The 18,890-nt window shown below is 36.5% G+C and overlaps 1 protein-coding gene across 1 annotated transcript in view; it reads left to right on the plus strand.

Moving 5' to 3' along the window:
• Positions 1–10,880, plus strand: part of LOC139724690 (sodium-coupled monocarboxylate transporter 1-like) — a 68,651-nt gene extending 57,771 nt beyond the window's left edge. Inside the window, exons 12-19 of the mRNA XM_071635812.1 lie at positions 3,161–3,273; positions 3,987–4,054; positions 4,899–4,985; positions 6,104–6,264; positions 6,910–7,010; positions 7,820–7,992; positions 9,085–9,183; positions 10,791–10,880. Coding sequence (XP_071491913.1) covers positions 3,161–3,273; positions 3,987–4,054; positions 4,899–4,985; positions 6,104–6,264; positions 6,910–7,010; positions 7,820–7,992; positions 9,085–9,183; positions 10,791–10,880 — 892 coding nt within the window. The remainder of the gene's footprint in view (positions 1–3,160; positions 3,274–3,986; positions 4,055–4,898; positions 4,986–6,103; positions 6,265–6,909; positions 7,011–7,819; positions 7,993–9,084; positions 9,184–10,790) is intronic.
• Positions 10,881–18,890: the final 8,010 nt, after the last annotated feature.

Below are 18,890 nucleotides of genomic sequence, written 5' to 3' on the forward strand. Positions count from 1 at the left end.
CAAAATATGACTGTATGGTGCTGTTCAAAAGTCAGGTTTCTCAGTTGACTTGCTTGAATGATCACAGTCAGCAGGGTTGAACACTCAATTGCCACCTCTAGGAGTATTGGTATGGCTCCTGCCTGTGTCAGTGGCTTGCTTTCAGACATGTTTGAATCGCTCAGCCTGGTATATTGATTGATGTTTCCTCTACTTCCATGAAGTTGCAACAATTAATCTATAGTTCTTTCAGCTGGTAGCATTCTGAGAAGCCTTTACATCAGGTAACAATGTCGGTCTCCTCTCTTTGCAAGTTGTGGTCTTGACTTGACAAAATGTAGTATATCTACATGGCGTGCAGTGGTAGATAGACTCTAGGCTATGCCAATCGATGAGGATGGTGCAACCGGTTCTCCAGTAAACTCTGCCTTCAGCATGTTCAGGCTGTTATACCATTAATCGTGCCATGGGTGGTTCCTTTCTCATCAGCAGTGTCCTCTGACAAGTCTGTGTATTAATCTATGTTGTGAAGAACGCAAGGCACCCTTGAAGAATGGTGGTACATACAGACCATGGAACATTTTGGTGATTTGTACAAAACCATTGGCAAAGCGCTGTTCCAATTAACAGAATACAGCGATAAGACACAAGATCTACGCAGGTGTATATATGTAAACCCTATTTTCTGAGGAGATCCATCAGCATTGATGTTATTATCCCTCTTGTCACACCACACCCCTTTGGTCTGTCCCATACACGGAAGAAAACTTTTACGCAGTGATTCCTACATAACACTTTAGCGACTTATATCACAAATTGCCCCAACATCACCATAAATACAGCTCAGTACTACCTGCCTACAACATCTCATGGCATTCAAATCAAAGACAAACTTAACCTTAACTAGGCCGCGACGTTTCATGACTTTTTTCTTTCAAGTCTCCCGCATCTTTTGACACCAAATTTGCGATGCCCGAGCGCGTGGTTCCGAAGTTGCGAATAAATATGTATGTGCATGTCAGACCAAAAATTGCTCAAAAACGTGAATTTGTGTACAATTTCAATGCAAAATGTGCTTTCAGGCAAATTTCATAAAAGCATGATTATTTTGGGGTTTCATTGATTAAAATCAATTAATTACATGTTTTCTTGTGCGGAACAATGTCGCGGACAAGTTTCATCGAAAAAACAACGAAAAACATAATGGTGAAAAAACAAAAAATACATAAGAAATTTAAAAAACAATAAAATACTTAAGAAATTTCTCCTGATGGCACATTTTTTTGTTTTATATTTGCTCAAGACACTAAAAAGCATATTTACACAAAAAATGTGCCCATTTTGAGCTTTATTTAGTAATTTATACCGAATTATCTGATTTCATGCACTGATATTACGTAATCTGTTCAAAATTAGTAAGTATTTGCAAAAAATGCTATAGGAAATGTCTCAACACACATGAAACTAGGATCATTGGAATCTCTGACCCTGAAAATGGTAGTTTAGCTGTCAAAATAAAAGCCCTATGTCACTTAGAAGTCGAGATATATTAACAAAAATATTGTTTATGGCGGCCATTTTGTAAAATCCAAGATGGCGGCCATAAAAAGTTCGGTGCAAATGGAAACATTGTTTTTCTGATTGCTTATACTATAACGATTCCAAAAATGTATAGTTTTCATACTCTCCACAAAAATCCGACGAAAGTTAAATTTGTAACATAAGGAACCCGACTATCACTTTTATGTTAGAGAAAAAAAAAATATTAGTATAATAATACTGTTATTATGCTGTCTTCCAACATACTGTCGTGAAATGACTTGACATGTGCCGGCCTCTGAAGAAGAAGGAGGAGGAGGAGGGGGGGGGGGGGAGGAAGAAGAAGAAGAAGAGGAGGAGAAAGAGGAGGGGGAGGAGGAGGAAGAGGAAATTAAAGAAAATCGCCGAAATGTTGTAGATGCTGTCAATGAAACCGTAGCTTGTCCATACGAAACGTGAAACGGTTAACGTGTCCAATCATGAGAATGTTGCTATAAATCATATAAAGCGAAATTCACCAGGTCCTATGGCTTGAAATGCGCACACGTATTCTCCTAAATTCTTTCTAGTTCCCGTTTCATCGAAAAATATATTACATAATCGATCATAAATTTCATTAACACACAGGCTGCCACAGAGTTATCATAGAAAGCATTTATATGATCAATTGTAACTTCTTCACAAAACAGGGCACTGAAAGCTTTCTGATCTATGTCGTGCTAGTTTTCGTCCCGATTCGGGACTCTTTTCTTTCTCTTCTTCAATTTGCGCCCTCATTAGGCCGGTAGCGCGAAGCCTTTTAATCGCGGCAGTCAACCACTTTTAGTTCGGTGCAGTCAACGCATCGCGAGTCCACTTCTAACTGCTGCCTCCCGCATTCGTACTACGCCATCAACGACGAAATATTGGTATGCTCTCTCATTGACTATTACGTGTGGAAAGCAGGATAAAGACAGTCCGGGCGGTGGAATATACTGGTTTACGTGACCCAACATTTCGTGGGAGTATCATGTAAACTGCGCACCATATGCACGTGTGATGTGTCACATTAAATAAGACAATTATATTCCAGCTTAATATTCCGGCGTAATCACGTGCTTAATAATGACTCTTACATAAATGATTATTCTAAATGCTCTGAAATCACACCACACTTTCCTAAAAATGTAGTTCAATCACTAACTTTGCTCGCCATCATGCGGTACATACATTCTCATTCTCTCTTTCATCCATTTTCTTTATTTCTGTCTTTCCTTCTCTCTCTCTCTCTCTCTCTCTCTTTCACACCGCTCCCCCCCTCCTCGCACACACACAAACAATTGTAATTGGGAACTTTTCATACTTTATTGATACCACATTTTGTTCTTTAACATGCCATTAATCTGCGAAACCCCACGTATGCAAATGATCATCAAGATTATAATATCACCAATATTAGCGATGTCTATTGAAATGACTAACACTAAAATAATACAATATCATAAAACCAAACAAACTGGAAATGTAACAATTTCACGTCTGACCGCACACTTTAATGGGAAGTTTTTATCGACATTAGACGCAAGCAGCGAGATAATTGTAATGAATGACCTGCCCAATCTAATGTCAGTAATCAACCACTTGTTATACCGCCCTCTCTCAGCACTGTTTCATCAGGTTTGAATTCTCTGGCTGCAGTCACGGCTGAGGACATCGTCAAGTCTATCTGGCCCGACATGAACGAGAAGAGATACACGCTCGTCACAAAATCACTCGGTGGGTGATCATTTTTTCTGCGAACATAAAATTTGAATACCTACTCTCTAAATTCCTTAGATTGGAAGTAAGTCTATGAGATTTTGGTTGCGAACAAATCCAAACTAAGACGTAAAAATTAGATTGACTTCTAAATCAATCAGATTAAGATTTTAAATCTAATTTTGGATTTGTCCCTCATCTAAATCTAAGGAATTTATATTAAGAGTAAATTTGCTCCGATTTGCCTTGTTTTGGCATAATCCAGGAAGTTAGTAAAAAGGGATTTGTTGAATAAATGAAGTTCTACTTCCCTTTTACTTTTGCTTCTATATACTGTGTACATTAAGCGTTGTTCCTTCACCGTCCTTCCTTCATTATTTTTTTAATCACCCTTGTCTATCTGCTCTCCTTGTTAAACAATCGGAAATTTCAGCTTGAACATGAACGGAATATATCACTATTTTGTACCAATATAATTATATAGGTTACCTAAGATAAAATGTGTTTGAATAAGTAGCGAAAAGTTTTGCTTTTTATCATTTTTATGAATCTCACCTCCTTTTATACTGTTGTATGACCCTGGTGTTGTCTGAAAAGGATAAGGCACGGAAGACGATCTATAAGTGTCTCACTGATATCAAGCCTGAAGACAACGATTTATAGAGCAATGGTAATATCCTTGCAATGTAACCTATAACTGTATGTAGTATTCTCTTTTCCCTTCCCCAAAGCTTTATTTTTCGGAGCTTTGTGCATTGGAATGACCTACGTGGCTTCTCAGCTCGGTGGCGTTCTCCAGGTGAATACAAAACCATATTCTCATATTTTCATATTCGTCTTCAAATTATTCTGTTCATCTATCTATTCATTGTAATAATGATACTACTATTTCATCACTATTTAAAGTTTCAATATTGCAATATAGTAAATTGTGGGGATACAGTAATTTTTGTAATTGATTATTATTCTCATTAATATTACATTTAGGTTGTCAAGGTTACACCTGGGTCAAGAAGAATATTCTGCATAAGACACGACAGACAGGAATGATGAAAATAATGTAATAGGGTAGGTTATTAAGAAGCACTTACCGCAGTGCGATCTTTAAAAAGATAGATTGTCATACATCGAGGAGAAGTAATTGGGATTAATCGCGCGTCTCTTGTAAAGAGAAATTTTGCTCATGTTCACATCAATGCTAACCCAACTACAAAAGCAGTAAATGTTATGATAGACTTTGCTATCAATGACGCCCTTCAAAGGTTTACGGTTGTACTCATGAATAGTGATGTAACTGAAGAAGATGATATCTAACATAATTGCACAGTTTTTGGAAACAATTGAGGAAGAAAATATATACATTACCACTAATAATCCTAAGATTTGCAGTGACGACAATGTAACTTGAGTTATCGTCCATATCTTGTCGTCTCAATTGTCTTACAATAATATAGGCCTATTTATCTTTTTGTCAGGTAAATAGCATTATGCGTGTTATTTGTTATGACATGAATACATGCACAATCTCAGTCAACTGTGGAACATGTCCATAGCGTGATATGAACAAAGATATGATAGTGTGTACCCCTTTAACCTATATTCTCCTTTTTCCTTCTGTTTTGTTTTTGTTTTTGCTTTTTTAGGCCGCCCTCAGTATATTTGGAATGATCGGAGGACCTATGCTGGGCCTGTACAGTATCGGGATGTTCTTCCCATGGGCCAACTCTTACGTGAGTATAATAGAATGAACTGACAAATAGCTCAATATTAAAACACCTTTAGCACTTTTACGTAAATACCTTTGTAAAATGCGTAATGATATAAATTATGTATGAGTATACACTCGACACGCAAACACACACAAACATATGAGTATATGTATAAAAATTTGCATGATTCAATATGTAGATTATTTCGTCATTAATATCAACACTTTCATCAATAATGTCAACACGCTTTGTTCTACTTTTTGTTTTGTACTTATTTATTTATTTATCTATTTTTTTTATCTATGTATCTTTTTTTTTTTGGGGGGGGGGGGGGGGGGGTAATGGTTCGGGGTAGGGGAAACGTGCCCTATGCCTATTTTCCCCAGTCCACCATTCAGCACGCTTTCTTTTTTTTCTATCTTTGTAATTGATGGAATAATATGCGTACCAGTTCTATTGCTACGCATCATGTCGATTTTGTCGTACCAAGTCATTGACCTTTGTATTATGTGTGGGGGGAATGCACCCTACAAGCCCAGCTTTTTAGCAATCCTCCCCATTTCCAACATTTCGTATACTTGAAATATTTCTGTAAACTTATCCTTTATAATTTTGTATTATGATTACATCTATGTACTTGTATTCAATTTCTGTATACTCTGTTGGAAATGAAAAATAAATGAATGAATGAATGAATGAATGAATGAATGAATGAATGAATGAATATGAAAGGGGGATGGTATAGTATTGGTGGAGATGAGAATTGGGCGTTTAACTTTTGTGAGATACCAAGAAACCACTAATGGAATGGTACTGAGCATACTATTCTAAGGAGAATTAAATGTTTATTCGATGAAAATCGGTTTTGGAATAGCTGAGACATCACAAAAAAAAGTGAAACAAAGCGACCGTATAGGATCGCTATGAATTAGATATCTCAGTCATTTCAAAACCAGTTTTCATCAAATAAACCTTGAATTCCTCTTGGAATTACATGCTCTTCACATTTAGTAAGAGAGTGTCATTATCTCACCAAGAATTAAAAACCTGAACTTGGTCTAAACCAAAGCTATACAATCCCTTTAGATAGATACCGAAATGAGTATGTGTCATGTGTGTATATTGTATTTTACATCCAGGGCGCCATTGGCGGCACTCTAATCAGCTTGACGTGGTCCCTCTGGGTAGGCATTGGAGCCCAAATCTATCCGCCATACGTCGATAGGCCTCCGCTGAGCACGGACGGATGCAACGTAACCATGACAACGCTCGCTTCTGCTCCTATCCCGCCGGAAGCAAGGTGAAAGACAACCGTTTCCATCTGTCCCCTCCAAGTCCAGTGGCCTTTCAAAGTGACCTGCATTTTCACTCTCTTGCAACACGATTTCTACCTGAAATTATCTTTTACGGGAAAATCATACTGATTTACTATAAAAATGGGTAAAAGGGAGCGGGAAATATTTTGCGATGGAAAACTCAACAACTTTCCTTGTCCGTTAATGCCCCTCTTCAAACTCTGTAAAATGAAAAGATTTAAAAAAAAAATCAATAATTGTTAATGAAGTCGTATAGCAGATATGGCTCTTCACTTTAAACATAAGATCACCTAGATTTAGATACCACTTGGTGCCTTTATCATTGAGATAATCATCATCATTATTTCGTCACTTCAATAATTCTGTCAGTACTATGAGATCATTAGCAATCGTTAATATCTTGTTGTATCTTGGCCTTAGAAATGATGTTGGAGGTTTTGTGATTTAAGATTCGAAAATCATGTTTTCTTAATAAAAAAAGATGACAAAAACAAAGTGACTTCTGCATCAGTTGTCTGTTCTTTATGAAAAATAAACCAAAGACACTAACACATCCTGTAAGAACCGGCATGAGAGACTTTTAAAACCAATCCAGTGAAAGAATAATCATAACATGTATCTCCCTTCAGGCCCCCAATCGCTGAGCTGTACGGTCTCTCCTACGCCTGGTACAGCGCCGCAGCCTGGTTGATGGCAGTCTTCTGGGGTCTCCTCATCAGTTTCTTGACAGGTGAGATGATGACCTCGATCTTTCAAGGATTTAAATTTCATATTGATGACATAATATTCTGAGCTTATAGCATAATAAAGAATACTAAGAAGCTGATCACTTGATTCTTAAAGAACAAGTCCACCTTTTGCATGTGAATTGAGGGAATGCGGCATTGTTAGGAGAACACTTGAAGAACACTTGACGTAGAAAATTTGGAGAAAATCAGACAATCCCTTCAAATTTTTTGAATTTGTAAAGTATCTGCACAAGTCACTGCTGGATGAGAAGACTACTATGGTGTACGATGCAATGTGCGTAGAACGGTGAAAGGGAAATATAAAGAAAATGTCACAAAATTGTATTTGTTGAAAAAAGTGCACACTTCATGGACTTATCATCGACGTATATTAAAGGTAAAATCATTCCCCCTGCCTTCTGAAAGAGGCAGTCAAGTATCCTTTTATTATGTGAGAAAGTGAAAATATGTTGAATTTTCTCTACATTTTCTTTGCATAGTTCTACACATTCATGTGATATCACAAGTTGGAATAGTCTTCTCACCCAGCGGTGACTGAGCAGAAACTTCAAACATTCATAACTTTTGAATAGATCGTCCAATTTTACCCTAACTCTCAATGATGTTTTCTACTAATATTGCTGCATTCACTCAATCCACATGTTGATGGAGGTGAACTTGTCCTTGTAAAGGATCATGAAGGATGCAATGAAAATATTGATTAAACAGACCAGGATTAGGGCTTGGATTTCTTCTAAAAGTCGATTTTCATTTCTTTTGTTTTCTTTTCTTTCTTTCTTTGTTTTCCCAGGAGCGACAGATCCTAGAACCGTTAATCCCAAACTGATCTGCCCCATAGTGGACCGCATGTATTGCTGTCTGCCAGAATCCATCAAGAAGCCATTAAGATGCCATGTCGGTGAGCTGTACGAGGAAGAAGAAGAAAAGGTACAGACTATAGTGGAGCGGCATATCCAAACAATTGTGTTTTTTTTTTAAATAAAAGCGCCAAATTTCGTACGCAGGTTGACAATCACGTTCAAATAGTTTAGATATATTGTAAATTGCCCTCAACGGCCATGGCAGCCATTTTTCAAAATGGCCGCCATAATTGCATTTCTTCTTTAAATTTGCACATTTCAGAACGTAAAATCGATAAGATTTTGCAAACAAGGGGGAATTTACATTCAAAATAAATTTAGATATTGGGCTATGCTAAATTGCGCCCTTAACGGCTATGACTGCCATTATGTTTTTTAAATGGCTGCCATATATATTCCACTTTTTCTTTAGATTTGCTAATTTCAGTAGAAAAAGTAAATAAGATTTTGCCCAGAAATGGGTTATTGCATTCAAAATAAATCTAGATAATAATAATAATAATAATAATAATAATAATAATAATAATTGATATGATTTATATAGCGCCAAATCCACTCTGCAGAGTGCTCTAGATATTGGGCCATCGCAAATTGCGCCCTCAACGGCCATGACAGCCATCTTTGAAAATGGCCACCATAATACTATGAGCAGTAGCCTTTCTGTGTCATTGATTGTATCGCTATACACCTTTGTTTACACACAATTGTAAGTCAAATGGAGACAAAATTAATTTTTAAGTGACGAATGATATTTAGAATAATGCACATGTCTATATCCTCGTGTATTATGTATGTGTGTTTAAGCTCTCAGCAATTAATAGGTTCTTTTATAGAAAAGATATGGATGATACATGTATATGTTTTGTAATAAAAGAAAAAAATAGTTAAAGTAGAACGGCATACACACAGCTTAAAAATCATGCTCTCTTCCCCCTTCCCGTTATTGCGTGTGCGTCACCAACAAGGCTCTTACAGTATTTAAGCAGTACGTCTGACTAACATATTACACGTCATTTCTTTTTTCTCATATTTGAATCTGCATTCTGTGTGTTACTCAATACGCGTGGATGTTTCGAACTTGTTTAGGATCATGTCTTACGTGAAGTGTGGAAATGTAGATGCAACTAAATTGTGAACTTAAAACTGTGAAAGTATTCTGCCACATTGAAAATGAATTCTGTTCTCGATATTTCAGAAGGAAGCGGCTAATGAGATGGAGGTGAAGTATGACAATAAAGCATACGTTCGAGAAGACCAGACCGAGACTTTCACTAACATTGATGACAGTTCTAAGGTAAGAGACATATCCCTGTCACCATCCTAAGAGAAAGCAAGCACTGTGGAGCTGAAGATGATACTTGAAAGAAGTATTATAAGACGAAATTGTTCTTACCGTTCGATATTTGGTACAACCGTGTATTATAAGAATTGGCTTTAGAATCTCTGTAATCTGATTGGTCAATTGTCGTGCGTTGGTTTTTACTGAAGTTAGTCATGCGTGCGGTAAAATCCATACCCATGGCTCAAGTCTTGTACAATGATGTAGGTGTACGGCCCATTTTATAACACAAATGATGCACAGGCCTATTTCGTGGATCGCTGAGAACAGGATGCTCTCGTTAACTTTTGAAACAGTCTAAAACACACTCGCTGCGCTCGTGGGTTTAAACAGTTCCAAAGTTAAACTCGCGCATCCAATTCTCACCGATCCACTCTGTCCTGTCCACCATTTTGTATAACATCAATTAGTTCAAAATCTCTGCAATTTTTACCGACAGAAAATCATTACATTTTGTTTCTGTTCCTGTTCCCGGTGAGTTAGTTCTCAGAGCATAAGTCTGCTATGCCAGGCAAGGTCCATGCAGGGGAGGTTTCTTTCATAAGGGAACGACCTTCCATAGAAAAGTGTACATGAACAGTTTGATCGCAAAAGAGTTAACTCAATTCTTGTCAATTTTAAACCTACTGACAAACAGAGAAAATGAAGAAAACATGATTAAAAAAAATATATCATAACTTGGAGGATATTCCTTGGTATGCACTGACAGGTGGGGTATCATTGAAAAAAAAAAAAGCTTCATTTTTGCACCATCTGATGATGGGCTTATTATTTTAAAAAATGTGTGTGTGTGTTGTTTTTTTTTGCGGGGCTACTGTATATAATAATCCTTTGTGTGCTGTGAGTGCCGATAAGCACAGCCCTCCTAGAAAGAACACAGTGTTTCACAGTGTGCGAAACACGGTGTGACACAGTGTGAAATCTCTTCACACTATTAATTCGAGCGTTTTAGCAATGTGAACACAATGTGAGTCATTAATTCATAGTGTGAAATAAAGCATTTCATATGTGAACACTTTGTGAAAACCACACCACAGTATCTTCATACTGTTAGACTCGACCGTTATTTTCACATAGTCGAATATGTGAACACACAGTGAACATACTGTGTGACAATGGTTCTTTCCAGTAACAGAGAGTGTCCCACAGTGTCTTCGGAACGTATTCACATAGTCGCTATGTTACAACACTCCAATTTAACGATGTGAAGAAGATTTCACAATGTGGTGTGTTTTTTCACAGAGGAGGTAATGTTCTATTTCACACTGTGAACTGATGATTCACAAAGTGTTCACAATGTTGAAACGCTCAAATTTAACAGTGTGAAGAGATGTCACACTGCGTTTACAAAGTGTTCATTCTGTGCTTCACATTGTGTTTTACACTGTGGGACACTGTGTTCTTTCCAGCATGGAGTATTAACCCCACACATTGTACACATTACATGTCCACGAACAATTTTATCCAGTGTAAGAAAGGAGAGAAAAGAAAAAAAAAACTATTGTAGGCCTTCGTTTGCGTTACTGACTCTATTGTTTCATCATCTTTCATCAACATAACAGGCTCATGCTAACGGTGATGCACATCCAAATACAGAGCGGAAAGAGGTGGGAACTCAAATTGAAAAGGAAAAAGTGGATACCCGTCTTTAAAGAACATCTGTGTGGGAAGACGGAGAAACAAAAGGATCAAGTCAAACCTAATGCACAAGCTATACACGAGCAAATGTATTGCTGCGATTCATAGGCCTTAATAGTTATCATTCCCTGCTACTTTGCTGGATCCGGGTAACCTGCATTTTCAGCGACGGGATGTGCCAACCTCACACTGTTTTTCTTGGCTTGTGCTACTCTGAAAGACAGCAATCACGTTCTCTTTCTCCGGGTAATAACGGAAATATCCGAGCAGGAACCGGAAAGATCTCAAGTCGGCAGGCCAACCTAAAGGACCATGAATCATGGCAATAACCTTGCTTTAAAAGATAATGACGTGCTTTGTCCCTTTGTACTTGAAGCAGGAATGATGTCAACCACTATTGCATATGTGCTTACTCTTCTGATAATCACTTTGTCGACCTTTGCATTCTTACCTGTTATTCCGGCGGCAAAATCATTGTCATATCAACATATTCTATCTTCCATCTGTCAAGTCAATCACTACTAACCAAGAAGTGTGTTTCGGCAAGTGCTGGCATACTTTCGACAAACTTATCATAATTCTAACTACACAGAATTTAAAAGGCGGTAAACTGTTTATCCAAATCATGTGTGAACATAATCATATAGGCCCTACATATATATTAATCACTGAATACAGTTCCTTCCCAATTCTCAACTCTAGAACGATAATAAAGCAAAAAGCAAACAAGTTGAAAAGCAACAGGCACACCACAGGACTTCTGTCTGTGAGGCAAATTGAAAATTTCAGACTTATGTATCGTGGTTTTGTTTTTGTTCTCCTGTGACCACTTCATTGGTTCACTACAAGATATTTTCTCCTCATTTGGGTTTATTCATTAAATGATTTATTCTCCATACTCGCATGTAGATTGCATACATTATCGGAAATTAGAGGTGCAATATCTGTCCTCTTTTATATCGAACAATCCCGTCTGTAGGAGAAAATGTATCAATGAAATACTTATTAGAATTAAGTACGACTCTGCTCCTTTCAGTCTACAATACTGTTTTTTTGTGTGAAAAAGGCAAGAGTCTCTCTTTCGAACAGGTTTTTAAAGTTTTCCTGTTGCTAAAGGTGTCTTGATTACCTGTGACTGTAACGTCCACATTCTGGGACGTACAAGGAAAATGCACAAAATTGAGACTGAAAGAGGAAAGGGATCATTTTAAATTGTCTTCCACATGTAGTACCCTGCGTAACATGTCTTCCATGTATTTAAGGAAATTTCGAAAAAAAAAATCATCCTGCGGTTGATTCAGTTTCTGGAGTGTCATCAGCTTTCATGATTATTCCGTATGAGTAAGAATCGTAAATGATTATGTACTGATTGAATGTTCGAGCAAATAATGTTATATGTTTGTACATAAAACAACATCTGAAGAGTTTGTTTGCAAAAACCGATAAGTCCATATTTGCCAAATGGAGATATTTGCGAATAAAGGTCAAGAAAAATAAGGAGAATGACAAGAAAATTTTTGCTTCTTTTGACCATAACTTCAAAAATGTACCTTTATATGTAGTGAACAATATATCATTTAAAAGGTATTACTTTGTACTTTATGACAGAGACCGTACTTCAAAATCATCAAAAATGGACTTGTCGGTTTTTACGAACAAACTCTTCATCTGTATAGATTTTTTTTTTCTCAAAAAACGCACAACGGCTCATTCAGACTTAATATTTGTTCGCAACACTATTCTAGTGAATAATCTTTTGCTGCATGAAAAGTAAATCAGTACACATTTCGTTCATCAACATGAATTTCAAGCTTTGATTTATAATGTCTTTCAACAATTGAACTAACAAATAACAATTATTGTTTCATGAACGTCTTTCAACAGTTGTGCTGTTGAATAAACAGTATTGTATCATTGCCTGCTATGATCAAAATTATTTCAGTTTTAGTCCATAAATGGTAAGTATTAAGTTATATTGGAATTAAGTATGAATAATCAATAATTAATTTTATTCACCTTTCTGTTTGGTAGTAGATTACGCTTAGCAAAATATGACAATCACTATTCTTAAAAAAAGTCCTTTTAGCTGTATATAAATGTAGATATATGACACATAAAAAAAGGTATGTTGGTGGCTTTACTCAGATCATACTCAGATCATTCACACCAGTACTGTAATGCGCGATATAATTGTAATATTCAGTTCCCATTGAATATTGCATGAGAGTATGATTGTTATATTGTGAACTGATTTATTAAGGAAGTGCTTAAATTTATGGTTCTTTTTTGGTTACATACAATTCGATGAGCCTTTTTTATGCATTTTCGTGAGTTTAGCGTAAAAACATGCTGCTGAGAAACGTTTGGCACTTCCGAGAAAGTGTTGATATCTAGCATTTGAGGCTATAAGACGTGATAAGTTTTGTGCATAAGGACGTATCAAGTCTATTCATATCATTTAAAATCGTCAATTTGTATCTTTAGTCACTTGTCAAATTCTTTTTTACCACTTTATAATTGTTCTTACATCATCGCAGCTTTTTTTTTCGCATTTCATGTAAGGAGAAGATAATACAAAAATATATAATATCATGCTTGTGGATGTATCACGGATGTGAATGATACAAGTATGATATATTAACACACTGCGTATATGGACAAGATTATACAAGACTCTTGTACAAGAAAATGACTGGATACATCGTACTTATATATGTACACGAGTTTATTTTTCATTGTGTTTGTGCCGTTTCAGGATCTGAAACTAAAAAGGTGGAAAAAAAAAGAGAAATGAAATTTTGATTCCGGAACTCTACACCGACACGACACAAAAGTGACATTAATATCCTCGCATTAATCTACAACACGTTAATACATTAGAAGACGTACACGGCAATGACCCGAGGATTGTGCAGAAAGCTTATCACTCAAATACCCTTGACAACCACTAACACGAACAGGGACCGACATTTAAAGGTCAGGAAAAGTAATTCTCTATCGTGTTAGCTTGGACAATAGATTACTCTCGAAGGCCGCAGAAGGTTGTTCTACCTATCAGTATAACCAAGAATTCAATTTTTCGTAGTTAGATTCTAACATTACCCAACGGATTGTGGGTTCAGCAGTTGCTATTTCGGGCACGCCACAGAGAGTCGCGCACAAATCGACATTGTAGTGACGACGTAAGCGTATACGTAATTTGCTGTGACTAAAATACGTGTCAATGGCTTTGACAAACTGTGTGTTCTCAAACTTTTTCGTGTGTCCATCACTTTGTATAAAATGCAATGTTGAAAATATAGCGTGTTTATGTATCATGTGCTAATTAACTCGATGTTTGAGTTTGAATTTGAGTTTATTAACAACATTACCAAGAACTTTTAACAAAGTACTTGTCTCCAGGCTTAAAATATAAACACCGTCGAAATAAGAAAAAGGAAAAAAAAATAGAAACATGATATACATGTATATGAGAATGATTATGCTTGAAAATCACTGTGTTTATAAATGAAGCAGTTTAATGTTATATTATTGTTTAAAGGAACCAGAAGGTAGCATCTAATGCTAGTGGAGTCTGATTCCTTCTATGTTTTGCAAGATTTAGACAAAAAGTGTTATACTGTATAATATATATCTTTTTAAAACTAGATTAGGACCTATATGTACAAATGGTATATACTGAACGTAAGATATTTTTAAATGTTACTCCCATGCATATAAAACCAAGTTTTTGTGCCTTTAAATGTTTTCGTAATTACTGAGATTTCATAAGAAGTTACCCAACTATGATTTCAATAAAAACAATCACATACTTAGATCGAAATGACCTTTTACGCCAGTTTGATATGTTCAGTCCACGTGAAAGGATTGTCAGTTTGCAATCATTAAAAAATATCTGATTCAGGTCAAATAATGTACAACCTGATATTTGAAGGATAAAAGTTCTCCTGCATGATGTATTTCATGTCATGTCATTCTGTTTGTAGGCATAACTCTATCAAAAAACTAGATATTTTCTAACTCCATGGTCATTGAATTGATGTCAATATTCGTATGATCAGCTTGAAAAGTATGGGACAAGTTAGATGAATAAGCAAAGTCCTGAATGAAATAAATAAAATATCAGGTAAATATATCGGACCAAGGACTGAACTTTGTGGAACACTGCACATCCCACGTATTCTTACATGTAAGGACATTGCTTCTTTTAATCTAACAGAATTGGATCTGTTAAACAATGACATAACTTAAAAAAAAAATCAAAATGTCATAGTTTGTCACTTCATTAGCTTTTTGGAAGTCGGTGAATACTGGCAGTGTAATTTCCATTCAACAAGTGAGTTTAGTAGAGTATCGTCTTGTTGTTCGTTCTGATGCCATACTTTTATTGCTGCTTGACATTGTTTTAACTCTAGAAAATACATAAGACAGTTTTCAGTGTTTTAGAATGTGCTTAGCGTAGACTTAGATATTCCTCCCTATTTTCATATCTTTTTCGATGTCCGACTGGAAGGGAAATAACACAAATCCACGTGAGAGTGAAGTGGAAGGTAGTGTTTAAGTCTTTCATTATTATCGTTTCTGCACGTGCATTGCTTTAAGTTTTGTTTTATAGTTACACAGATTTTTGACATTTTGAGTCCTTTTTACATAATGCCAGTGTGAGCGCATAGTGAGATTATAATGTTTTTACAGTGTGTATATGCAAGTCAACACATTATGTCCACACTGGTAATACAATCTGTCCATCAATACATCGTGAATCTATTATGAATCTCACTATACACTTCATAGGCTACTCTGTCATCCTATATACACTGAATGCACAAATATCACTTTACGGAAGCATCTGCTGATAAAGAAAAATATATCGTAGAAAGACCATGTATCTAGTTTATTTCTGCTGGTCGTTTCTTACTAACTATTCAGACCTCTAACAGTAATTGAGGAGGAAGACTCTTTAAAATATTCTGTAGATTCAATAAATGCATTGGCATAACACATCCGGGGAAAGCTTAAGAGTTGGATGATACATACAAAAGGTGAGAATTTGTAAAAAATTGTATAAATGTCATCTATACCTATCTCTACACGGAGGCTCTACAAAAATTTGGAATATCACACCCAAAAATGATGCTAGAATATGTAAAAAGAATTTCACATTGTGAAAATCAAAGTTATTAAAAACAAATGCTTGACTCAGTCTTTCAAGAAATTATTTAGCATAATGGTATAGCCTTACTATGTCTCAGTTACAAGTCGAAATAGTGTGAACGAAAAGCATAATTTTCAATAAGAAAACAAAAGAGACATTCTGGTCTTACTTCTAAACAGTTGTGGAATTTCCATTTTACAAATGTGGTATAAAAATATGATTCACCTGAAAAAAAAAAGAGAGAAATCACAACGCGATAAGGTGTGCGATTTTCCTCAAATGTCTAGATGATGTTTTCCTTTAATCAAGTTCTGTTACTTTGCACATTATGGTCTGTCAGCGGAAATTCTATAAAATCAACAGATAAGGTAAGAGAGGGAGAGAGTGAGGGAGAGGAAGGGAGAGAGAGAGAGAGAAAGAGAGAGAGAGACAGACAGACAGAAAGAGAAAACTATATAACTCATTTTACTTTCAGCTGCTGTGTTGTAGTTCTTTTTCGTACAGATGAACTATAGATGGAAAAGTATATGAAGTGTTGTCCATGTTATAATTGTCCGTAATTTTGAGTTTGAAACGTATGGGACAAATCGTGTAGATGGTCTTTGAGTTCTTTTTTTTTTATACTTCTGTTTTTGAAGCATTATTCAACAGGATTTGCAGGGTGACTGGCTGGTGAGCTGGGCCAGCCTTCTCATGCTGCAACTGATTTTGATAAAAATAAATCCAGATGTGTTAAAAAAAACATTATAGAGATCCAGGCAGTAATTTATTCACAGCTGTCTCTGTTTGTGTGCTACGTGAGTAATCGACCTCATGATGTGTCTTGTCGACGATAATTGATATAGGATACCATAACAAACAGGACAGTGAAATAATTCAATATTACTTTCATTTCACAGTAAGTAAGATCAAGAAAATATGATTCTTTATGCTATATTTACACACACGCCTTACTATACTTTTTTACGATATACAAACACAAACACACACACACACATGTATATATAATATATATATATATATATATATATATATATATATATATATACATATATAAACATTTATACATACATATATTTATCATATATACGATATATATATATACATGGGCGTCACCAGGGGGTGTGCGTTGGGTGCGAACGCACCCCCCTTCAGATCCTTCCAAAAAAAAAAAAAAAAAAAAAAAATCAGTCTGCGAGCGACCTCAACGCCGGACGCTAAATAATTACTCTTTTCTAATTCTTTTTTTCATATTTTGCACCAGGGACACACACACGCACACACACACACACACACACACACACACAAAATCTATTCGCACCCCTGGTTCTGGCAGCACTGATTTTATACATATCTATTAGTAATCTACAGTGTTTACTATTTATCGACCGTACTGTACATCCGTACGATACGGAGCACTTATACACGTTTGCATGTACGTGTGCACACTTACAAGTATGTAGGGTCTATGTACGTTACTTCTGACCAATCCATATTGCCAGCCCAAGAGCGAGCATTAGCCTCATTAACAAAAGATGAAAAAAAAAATGGAGGGGCAAGCATATCATTTTGCCCACCCCCCCTCCATAATTCCAGAGACGAGAAGATTTTCTTTTTTTTTTTTGACAGAAAAACAAAAAGTTACCCCCATAAAAATATTGGAGGGGCCAGCATATTCTAATTTTGCCCCCCCATAATTAATAATTCCCGAAATGAGAGGATTTTCTTGCTTTTGAAAGAAAACAAAAATGTTGCCCCCATAAAAATATTGGGAGGCAAGCGCATCATTTGCCCCACCCCACATAATCATAATTCCCGCGATGAAAAGATTTTCTTGCTTTTTTTTTGTTAGAATTCAAGAAATCTGTCCAATTATTTCACCCAAATGGAGTGGCGTAATTACGGAGGGGGGCGGGGGGGGGGGGTGCGCCCCCTCCCAATTCGCTGGAAAAAAAAAAAGACTTACCGAAATAGTAATTCAGGTGTTAGTAAACTGCTTTTGAATGAAAGGGTGATCAAGAAATAAGATATTTTTCTATGATTTCTTTTAACCATAATTAGATATAGGTATATAGTGTGAAGCATTGTTCAAAAAGCCCGGACCCGACAAAAGATTGTGATTCAGCGTGATTCCTGGCATTCTGCATATAAGCAGGATGTGCGCAGTGTACTCAGTACATCCGAACTAAGAGTGGCTACAATGTTGCGCGATGTGATGTAGAATGTACACCTTTGTACCTTACGCTTCGTTAACTCAAAGCTAGATTATTGATTTTGCAGTGTTGCTTTACATACTAGTCTATGTAAAAATGTCTTGCATTGCCAATAAAAAGACTTGACCTGGGCTAATTCCTAACTTTTCCATGTACATATAATACACACAGACAAACAAACATGCACAATTAGTTTAGGGGATGCTCTAAAGTGCTGATTTTGGACATCCTTTCCCCGCTTGGTCACTTCGACGCCACCTCGCTGGTCAAACCTCCCCCAGTCATGAACATAAACCCACACCCTTGACTACCAATGGGGGATCCAGGGAGAGGGGCGCACCGGGCGCACCGGGCGTCCCCCCCCCCCTCCCCCTTTAATTTCCAAAGCAAAAAAAAAAATAATATAGCTTCAAACGGCAGTTTTTGGACAGTAAAATGTCAAAACTTTCAAGCTCGCTCGCTCCTCTCGCTCGCATTTAGTCGTAATGCCATTCTCCTGAAGTTGCTGCCAGTATACCATTGCCTGCAGTTGCGCCCGTTGCGCCCCCTTAATTTCCAAAGCGAAAAAAATGGCTAAGAACGGCAGTTTTTGGACTGTAAAATGTAAAATTTTCAAACTCGCTCTCTTCGCTCGCTCGCATTTAATCGTTATGCAA

Source organism: Diadema antillarum, unplaced genomic scaffold (genome assembly GCF_040938485.1).
Source record: "Diadema antillarum isolate AM-2024a unplaced genomic scaffold, OU_Dant_1.0 scf00000226, whole genome shotgun sequence".
Classification (NCBI taxonomy): Eukaryota; Metazoa; Echinodermata; class Echinoidea; order Diadematoida; family Diadematidae; genus Diadema; species Diadema antillarum.